The sequence below is a fragment of the Solanum tuberosum genome, unplaced genomic scaffold (genome assembly GCF_000226075.1).
Source record: "Solanum tuberosum cultivar DM 1-3 516 R44 unplaced genomic scaffold, SolTub_3.0 scf00047, whole genome shotgun sequence".
Classification (NCBI taxonomy): domain Eukaryota; kingdom Viridiplantae; phylum Streptophyta; class Magnoliopsida; order Solanales; family Solanaceae; genus Solanum; species Solanum tuberosum.
In genome coordinates this window covers 1,672,428-1,682,393 of record NW_006238973.1, presented here as the reverse complement: position 1 = coordinate 1,682,393, position 9,966 = coordinate 1,672,428, and the positions used below count along the sequence as shown (strand labels likewise).

At 36.2% G+C, this 9,966-nt stretch overlaps 2 protein-coding genes across 2 annotated transcripts in view; one reads left to right on the top strand and one right to left on the bottom strand.

Moving 5' to 3' along the window:
- LOC102590621 (omega-6 fatty acid desaturase, chloroplastic) overlaps positions 1–6,091 on the top strand; it is a 7,414-nt gene extending 1,323 nt beyond the window's left edge. Inside the window, exons 3-10 of the mRNA XM_006343597.2 lie at positions 1,412–1,650; positions 1,976–2,119; positions 2,377–2,528; positions 3,106–3,228; positions 3,342–3,519; positions 3,630–3,748; positions 5,318–5,432; positions 5,633–6,091. Of these exons, the coding sequence (XP_006343659.1) occupies positions 1,412–1,650; positions 1,976–2,119; positions 2,377–2,528; positions 3,106–3,228; positions 3,342–3,519; positions 3,630–3,748; positions 5,318–5,432; positions 5,633–5,794 (1,232 nt within the window). The 3' untranslated portion in view covers positions 5,795–6,091. The remainder of the gene's footprint in view (positions 1–1,411; positions 1,651–1,975; positions 2,120–2,376; positions 2,529–3,105; positions 3,229–3,341; positions 3,520–3,629; positions 3,749–5,317; positions 5,433–5,632) is intronic.
- A 1,726-nt stretch (positions 6,092–7,817) lies between these two features.
- On the bottom strand, positions 7,818–9,747 carry LOC102590283 (BTB/POZ domain-containing protein At2g24240-like). The gene has a single exon (XM_006343596.2). The coding sequence runs from the start codon at positions 9,266–9,268 to the stop codon at positions 7,943–7,945; it is 1,326 nt and encodes a 441-aa protein (XP_006343658.1). The 5' UTR covers positions 9,269–9,747; the 3' UTR covers positions 7,818–7,942.
- Between the last annotated feature and the right edge of the window lie 219 nt (positions 9,748–9,966).

Below are 9,966 nucleotides of genomic sequence, written 5' to 3'. Positions count from 1 at the left end.
GTGGGGGGGGGGGGGGGGGGGGTCTATTTTTTGTGTTCTTGATTATGGAACACCTAAAAGTAGCTTCTTTGGATGGTAAATTACAGATTTGTTCTGTTAGGATTTGGCTGTGTAATTGATTACTGAAAATTAGTAGCTAGACTTGTAGGTTTTCATCTGCATTTTTGCTTGAACTGAGTTAATTGTGGGTGTCAGTGTGTTGTCGTTGTGGTGGTGGTGGGGGTCTATCGACGATTTTGTTTTTTTGTTTCTTGAATTGAGGACACCTAAATGTAGCTTTTTGAATGGTAATTTGCAGGTTAATTCTGTGAGTATTTAGCTGTGTAATTAATTACTGAAAATTAGTGGCTCAGAGTAGTCAAAAGCGAAAAACGCCAAAGTCTGATGGAGTTTTAAGCGCAAAGCACAATTAAAGTGTGGGCTTTAGCCAAGAAAAGCGCCTATGAAGAAACACCAAATCTATTATTATAAACAGACAATAATTACTTTAGACAAAAGAATGAAAAAACTATAATTAAGCCATCCCACTTATTTCAATGTCCTTAGCAAAGATATAAAAGGTTAAAAGGGGATACAGGTTTCCATTAACATGATAGGCGCATAATTGGGCCAGTTTGCCACCGCAAAGGCATTTTTGTCCAAGTTATAATAGTTCAGGGCCATTTTTGGACCTACAGCCAAATGGAGGGCAATTTTGTTCTATATACAATATTTCAAGGCCATTTTTGTCCCTTTTCCGTTCTTGAATTGAAGGTGAAATTTCTTGATTGTTAATAGAACACTTAAATGTAGCTTCTATGAATGGTAATTGCATGTTACTTCTGTGAGGGTTTAGTTGTGTAATTGATTACTGAAAATTAGTGGTTATATTATGTGGATTTTCATCTGTATAAATTTTCCTTTCTATAAATTGAATTGTTGTTCTTTTGTTTCTCCCTGAATTTTGGATACAAAATTTGGAATAGCTTAAAGTAACTTGGAATTAGTCATTCCTAGTGAATTTTGGATCATGAGCATAACATTCCAAGAAAATTGAACTGCTAAACTAAAGACCATTTTCTAATCTAAAAATCTCTCGACTTTCCCTTTTGTGATAAACGTCTTAACTAAATTATTGTTTAGTGAAATGGAATAAGATGCAACAGTGTTATCAGACAAATGCTAATGTTAATTATTAACAAACATATTCATATTGATATATTGGTTTACCGTGATATTCTGGAAAGCTTTAAAGCAATTTTGCATTTAAGATATGAATACTAAGATCACTATGCATTACACGGTTTTAGGCCAAGCTTGATAACTAATCTGAAAACTGTAACAATAGCTGAATCTCTTTGATGTTTTGGATGGATTTTGCATTGTGTCTTACCAGCTTCGTGTACAATCTTTTGTTTGAATATATTAACAGGAACATATTGTTTAAAGTGGGAAAGTCTACCTCAGATAAGCTCGAAACAGAAAGGCTGCTTAATTTACTCGAGAAAGAAAAATGTTATACAAGCTGTTGCAGTTCCGATAGCACCTGCACCCTTAGACTCTGCAGAGGAGAGAAAACGATTAAGTGAAAAATATGGTTTTAGACAAATTGGAGAACCACTACCTGATAACGTCACAATGAGAGATATTACTGAGTCACTACCTAAGAAGGTATTATTATTTCCTCTGACCAAGGTTTTGAAAATCTAAATGTTCGCTTATTTCCTTTAGAATCTGGTAATTGACATTGGTACATTAGTTGCTCACACAGTCACACTTCTTCCGAATGAGATGTACTGTTTATATAAAAAAACTACAAAAATGAGTATCCAGTCCCGTTTGTGAAATATCTTCAAGTCAGTCTCCATTATTACAATGAAGGACAAAAATGGACTCATATAGTGCCCAAAATAGAAATAATATTTTGTTTCCACTGGTTAGTAACTTGCTATCCATGGTGCAACTTTGATTTTAAGATTGCGTTTTACTGCACTAGGTATTCGAGATTGACGATGGAAAGGCATTGAAGTCAGTTTTGATATCAGTAACTTCATACACACTGGGGCTCTTCATGATTGCCAAAGCTCCATGGTACCTACTTCCCCTGGCCTGGGCTTGGACAGGAACAGCAGTTACAGGGGTGAGTTCTGTATTTCTTTCTTTTTTTTGGTATTTCTTTTATTTGTTCTTGCCATTATTCTATTTTTATGTGATCTCTAACGCAGCAGAGAAAGGAAATCATGTTAAAGACAGCACAGATCAACTTACTTAACTTTTTCGTGCCCATCTCCAAATCGGAATTTAGCCTATTTATTTCCTCTTTTATTTTTTATTTATATCCTTTTCTTAACCATAAATCTCAAGGTCGATTTTCTTTGTTTGGTTTTATTTGTGAAGTTCTTTGTAATAGGACATGATTGCGCTCACAAATCCTTCTCAAAGAACAAATTATTGGAAGATATTGTTGGAACACTAGCCTTTTTGCCATTGATATATCCCTATGAGCCATGGAGGTTCAAGCATGATCGGCATCACGCGAAAACAAACATGTTAGTCAAATGACCCTTGTCCATTTATTTTCTTCAAATTAATTACATCTTTGTTTTTGGCATGACCTGTGAAATGTCAACGACTCAATCTATTATATTTAGCTGTTCAACTGGAAATTTCAAGGTTAATACCACTGCTTAGACAGGAATACCGCACCCATTGACATTGTGTATAGATTTAATTCTGCCTTGTTCCTTTAATGGCTTGCCTATATAGGAAAACGAGATCCATTTTATAACTTTTCTGACCCATAAACTTTTGCCAACTGATCCTACACAAGTCAGAGAATAGGCATATATGTGTTTAACAGCTTCAAATTAAGGAAGTCAGCTTTATCGATGTTCAAATTTGCTCTTCATATCTAAAAGTGGTAAAAAAGTAGTTGCCGTCGCAGCCTGTATATTAATGTAGTATGCCAGCTCTTTCGAGTAATGATAATTAAAGCAACCACTTGAAGAAATCTTTTTCCATCAATGAAGCTTCCCTTGCAATTGTTTAGTATATTAGACTCTGGCACTTTATACTCATTATTCATCTATATGTAAAAACTGGAACTTTCACTTTTCTTTATTCCAGGTTGCACGAAGACACAGCTTGGCAGCCTGTTTGGAAGGAGGAGTTCGATTCAGTCCCTGCTCTGAGGAAGGCAATTATATTAGGTTACGGCCCTATTCGACCTTGGATGTCTGTAGCTCACTGGTATGCCATTATAACTAATCGTTTTGCTGTGAAAATAGACATATTTTCTAATTTGTATGGCTATTTTTTTATAACTTCTTGATTCTTATCTACTATTTTGGATCTTGATTTAGGTGGCTCTGTCATTTCAATTTGAGTAAGTTCAGACCAAATGAAATTGACAGGGTGAAAATAAGTTTGGGTTGTGTCTTTGCTTTTATGGCAATTGGCTGGCCACTGATAATCTGGAAAACAGGGATTATTGGATGGATCAAGTTCTGGTTAATGCCATGGTTGGGTTATCATTTTTGGGTAACAACAATTTCTGCTTTCCTGTGATTACCTCTTGGTACCTCATTCTTGAAATTTTGCTATAAAAAACTTCTTGTACTAATAATTTTTTATTCTATTCAAATGCCCAGATGAGTACTTTTACAATGGTTCATCATACGGCACCCCACATACCCTTCAAAACTTCTGATGAGTGGAATGCCGCTCAGGCCCAGCTGAATGGCACAGTTCACTGTGACTATCCTAGTTGGTAATTGATCTCTCTTGTCCTCTTTCGTGAAGTTATTGGCTAATCTTGTTCTCCCTTGGTTTCAATTTGTTTGTCTTACTTTCCGTTTTAGTCAGTTTGAAAAAGAATGCATCTTTCATAATTTGGCAACTATTTAATTTCAACATCTTACATGGCATGTAAGATCACAATATTAAAGGACATTTTGGTACGTTATACATATCTTTAGCTTAAGACCACAAGATCCTAAAGTGTACTTTATTTTCTTAAACTCCGTGCACGGTCAAACTAAGGCAAATAAATTGAAATGGAGGGAGTATGAATTAACTGTAGATACTTTAGTGGGTGGAAGATTTTCTCGAAAGTAAGATCCACTTGCACCCAATGGGGGTGACTTAGGTCAATGAAGTTGAAATAAAATCACAAAGATCAGGGTTCAAATCCTAATAGAGGCAAAAACTAGGGGAATCTACCATCTGCATGAGTGTTGGTGGATAGAGTTAGCCGATATCTGCATTCGTAGATGATGTAGGTATTCAGTTGAATTGTCGAGGTACACAAAACGAACCCGTCTCACCACTGTTATTTGAAGAAAAAAAAAGAAGCTCTTTAATTGCCTTTTTTGTCCATGAGACTAGCTGAGCGTAGTCTAGTGACAAGGGATAAGATCTTGAAACCAAGTTTGGTAATTAGAAAATAATTGGATCTTGCGGACAAAGTCATAAGTTATGCTTCCTATGCACAAAAATGATGCAGTTTTTCTCCTAATATCATGAATTTGGAATGCATGTTTCCCACTGCTGAGACTATGTTTCTACCTGATAAAGGAAGAGGTGACCTCTTTTTTTCTTTGTTTACTGCTCCCTCCTTCATTGAGTTCCTTTGAATTTCAACTTCTGACCGGAGAGACAGAACATTTGTTTAGTGATAGAGTTACCAGGTACCTGTGTTGGTTTGAGGTAGCATGTGCCTCGTGGAATTGGTCAAGGTCTGTGCAAACTGGCCCAGATACCACGGTTATAAAACAAAAAATGAAAAAGAACAGATCAAAGTCCTGTTAAAGCTGACCCACTATATCTTTTTCAGAAAGTGGAGAACTGAAAATTGATCACAAGAATTATATTTATGGAAATTTTAATTTTTCAACGTGATCTTAATGGAAATTTCATGAAGAACAGAAGTAGGAATTTCTGCTTGGACTCTTCAAAAATGTCGACGGGAGTGTGTCAGACACTCCAGAAGTAGTGTATTTTTGGAGAATCTGACACGGGTGTGGCATCAAAAGTGAAGAGTCTGTGCAACTTACTGAACACACCACATCTCCATTTCCACGATTCATATCCTGGAAGAAAGATGGATTTGTATTATCTATCTGATTTTGATCAAAGTTTCTGTCCCTTTTTGTGATCCTGGGTTGGCTATTCCATTGTTTGTGGCAACCTTGGCAATTTCCTTTTTGCCAGAGATGAAAGAAAAGGACACCATAGAAGGACAAATTACAAAGAGTAAAAGAAGTAAAAAGACTAGACAAGTATTCATTTTTTTGTCTCATATTTTTATTTTCTGATCTTTGCTCTTTCTTTTCGACAGGATTGAGGTTCTTTGTCATGATATCAATGTTCATATTCCCCACCACATATCCCCCAGAATACCAAGTTATAATTTACGGGCAGCTCATCAATCTCTCCAAGAGAATTGGGGAAAGGTATCGTGACTTGGCATTTTCTCTAATACTGTTCATTTCTTTTTAATGACGTTTGAATGGGGTATCATTTTTTCTGTTTGATGGGGGAAACAGAAAACGCAAGAGTGAGGACAAAAAATGAATATAAAAATTTCATCTTGATCTCTAAAATCGTCTTCCATTGCTATTGACAACATTGTGTTTTGCTTGACACGTAACAGTACCTGAACGAGGCTTCATGGAATTGGCGTCTAATGAAGACAATTCTGACAGTATGTCATGTCTATGATAAGGAGCGGAATTATGTTGCATTTGATGAAGTTGTCCCTGAAGAAGCCCAGCCAATCACATTCCTTAAAAAAGTAATGCCAGACTACGCTTGATTAACGTGCACCTCAAAAGGTCAACTTTCACTTGCTTCATTCTTTGGGAAGGTATCCTTCCAATCCTTTTGGGTCCGGTCAAGCGGTCCAGTGCCCAAATGTCAAGTTCTCACAAATATTGTAAGACTTGTTTTAACTCATCAAAGAGAGAAATATCTTCTCTAGAAGTTTCTTGGTAGTGTTAGTGTAGTATACAATAATTTAAGTTTCTCGCGATTTTGTCTTCTTTTTTGATAAGTACCCATGAATAACATGTTGCTTATTTAACACCAAAGCTTCATTATATTCTTCTCCCTACGGTCGACTCAATATAATCTGCCAAGACTTATGTTATGCCAGTATCCTCAAATCTTGTTTTACATATGTAAATGTAGATGGTTGACAGTAATTTACCTTCATTACTCATCTGTCCATTGTCATTTTGCATTTGGAATTTGAATCCTCATGCTAACAGGTTGTAAAACCTGATGCACTTACATTAAAGTATTGTCTTGAACAGGTGGAATCATAATTTTGGTTACACTTGCTGCTCTGTTTATCGTAAACAACCTCTCTACCTCCAAAAGGTAGAGAGTAGGTAAGGTCAGCGTATATCCTATCCACTGGGTATATGTTGTTGTAGTTGCTTTGTTTAATGATACTTGTTTTGAGATAATGGTTTTTTCTGGATTGTTGTTGAAACTTGAAATACGCCGGCGAAAGTCAAAGGGTGCATAAATTTTTATGTTGTTTGTGGGGCTTCTTAACTGGGGATTTGCTCCTAATTACAGAAGTTTGAACTTATTTTAATGATCTGCATTATGATAATTTTGAAATTTTGTCGTGTTATTAGGCGTCGTGCCATTCGATGAATATTATTATTAATTATAAAGAAGTGATTAGTGGTGTCATTAAACAAATACTGCTGGCTCCAGATTCCATGAATGGCAGTCTAAAAGACAAGAGTAAGCATTTGTTTTTGTTGATATCATATATATGAGTATGTTGTTTTTTACAGTTGCCAACAATTCTGTTTTGACTGCAAAAGATGAAAACAATGCCCCTAGCACTCAGGGGTGTGGCTTATTGGTTGATGAAGTGAATAAAATCTTGAAAGATTGCGATTCAGTTCTTGGCCGAAACAAAAAATGTTTAGATTTCTTTCCATCTGCTAACGTTGGAACAGTTGAGATGTGTGTGAGCTGATCTGGACTCGGCTGTTTAAAAAACAATTTCAAAGGAAATGAGATACCCTACTGAAATGAAAAAATAAAGCAAAACTTTACCTCCTTTTTTCTTAACAATAAATAATCTGGAGACTGGGTGAGTAGTTACAACTGCTCACATGCAAATGGTATCTACCACACCACCCTCACCCCTTTAACTTCTTCTTTTCGTTTTTTCATCTGGTGTTTGATATCTGTATTGGGGCTATCTAGATTCGTGTCGATATTCCCACATTAAGGGGTTGGGCTGGAGTGTGGGGTGAAATGCTTTCTAACAAAAACGACTTCATACTTAGGAATTTGAACTCGGGATCTCTAGTTAAGAATGAAAAATACTTATTATCACTCGGGAGCTTTTAGTTGCATTGGATTGTACAACTACATAAAGAGGAATAATCTTTGTTAAAGCTTAGGTCAAAAGAAAAGTTGTTGTATGGGGGTTTGTTCAAAAGAGACTTGCTAGTACTTACTTTATCATAAGGTGGTCCAATGAATCTACTAGAGTTGTAGTAAAGGTGGTCCACTGAATCTACTAGAGTTATAGTAGAGCGATAACAGCTCTATCCTTAATCAGACATTTCGACTTCGAATCTTTGTTAAGGACCAGCTTACCTTCCAACAAGTGACTCTTCTCTGACGCGAATCTTGATTTAGTCTAGCACCAATGATGTACTAGATATTGAAAGAATGCATCTATTAGAAGCAAGGCAAAGGTAAAATTTGAAATATTGATTGCTAAGCAATCATTTTCCTTTAACTTTAACAGGTCAGTTTTTCATATGTATACTCAAACTTCACAAATCTAGAAAGTATTACAGTTTACAAACACTGATTTCTATTCAATTTATCTATCCTAAAAACATCTACATTAGTCACTCTTTAACAATCTGAAGAAAAAGATAACAAAATCACTCACTTAAACACCTCCAAAACTACATAAAAATCATATAATTGGTGGAGGCGACGTCTCCCATATATCGAACACATTTTCCTCGCTATGAAGAGCGAAAAGACGGTCACCACCAATAGAGAAATCACAAATGGAACCACCATAGCTTCGTCGAAGCCTTGATGTAAGTACCCAATCAGGGCCACAGAACACAGAGATGCAGTCGTTCATCGATGAGAACAACTGTCCGTCGTGCAATGCCAGTTTAGGATAACATGGCTCATCTGGCATTTTCCCCTTCATCAGCCTGCTTCTTGAACTCCACCTTACACTTCCAGCATTCCTCCTCAAATCCATAAACCCCAAATCTTCATACTCGTTCACGACACATATTGAACTTGTTTCCTCCATTGCTATCGCGTCCCTAACTCTCCTCTCGTCAGTTATAGGCGTGCCAATATCAGACCATGACCAAACCATACTTTTATCCCTAAAATCCAACAAACTAATGTAACAATTATCCTTCCTTGGAAACAAAGTAGCAACTAACAAACAGTTTGTACCATGTAACCATTGTAACTTATCAGCATCACCAAGTGACCAACCGGGCGGCTCGTAGAAAAAATCAATCTGTTTCCCAGTTACTTGATCCCATACACCAATACCATACTCATTACTTCTACCTTTACAACTAGAAAACAACTTATAATCTGAACTAAAACTAAGCGCGCCAGCAGTATAACTCTTGACTTGATTTTCATGTTTGACATTAAATTTATACCTTAGCTCCCCAGTTGATGCACTAAACAACCCCATACCCCCATCCCCTTTACCTAATCTTTCACAAGCACTCAACACAATATTCTCAGAATCAATCCAACCAGCATCATTCACCCTTTGATAATCAAGATTAATAGGAGGATGTTCCTCCATCATCCAATCATACACATGAACCATACTACCATGAGCCACACAACACCCGCCATCCGGGCCAGCCCGAATGGCAGTTCCATCACCAGGAGCCTGGCCCGTTACTGAACGGGCCAGACGGAGCCTGTTTCCATCAAATGGACCCCATTTAGCTGACCTGACATGATCTAAAAGACCATAAAACAAAGCCTCTCTATACAACAACTTTTCAGGAAGATTTTGAGGTAAATAAAGCTCCCCTGTTCTAAGCAAATCAAGAAGGACTGAGAAACAATTAGGGTTCCTATCAATGAAATGTTCAATGATTGTGGCATCAGAATTCAAGTTCCATTCATCATCAAACATAGCTCCAAATAGAGAATTTCGACCAGCATTAGCTAAGGTTGTTGCTGTAGTTTCGAAAATTCTACCACCAACATTAAATTTCACTCTGTCTTTCTGAATCCCCATAACTCAAATTTACAGTAATCTGATAAAACAGGGGACCTGAAATCAAGAATTGAACTAAAAAAACACCTAACTTGAAAAAAAAAAGAAGATACAAACAGAGAAGTCAAAAAAAGGCTCTTTAAATTCTACTGAATTTTTTTGAATTCAAGACTTCTTACAAGGACCAATATGGAAAAGAACTGATTTTTAATGGTCCTAACAAGGCACCTATCATGATTATGACCAAAAAGAAGGAAAAAACAGAGGCAAAATGGTGGAAAAAGAAGAAAAGATTCAATTTTGACAAAATTTATGATATGGGTATTGAAGATTAAAGGATTTGAGAGATGGGTTTTGAATTTTCTTGAGAGAATTTTGGTTGGATTTGGACTTGCGAGGGTATTGGGTTTCAAAAAAATTGAATTTTGTTGTGTTTTTTCTTTGATCTTTTTTTCTTTTCTACTCTTTTAATTCTCTTTTTTTTTTTTGAGGTCTTGCTTAAGTCTGAACACAAGCTATATGAGCTTTTTATAAATTCATTGTCTTATGTGGGTCCCACTTTAGCATCCTTTTATAATTGGCCATGGGATTATATGAATTTTTGATCAAATGGTCAAGAAAAATTTGGTAGTTGTGTTGTAATTCTAAAAAAAATGGTTGAATGGGGTTTCATTTATTTGTTTAGGGATAGTTGCACTTTTGGTCCCTTAATTAATAAT

Bases quoted from the DNA above. Each gene is read 5' to 3' on its own strand.
- LOC102590283 (XM_006343596.2), bottom strand. From the start codon at position 9,268: ATGGGGATTCAGAAAGACAGAGTGAAATTTAATGTTGGTGGTAGAATT.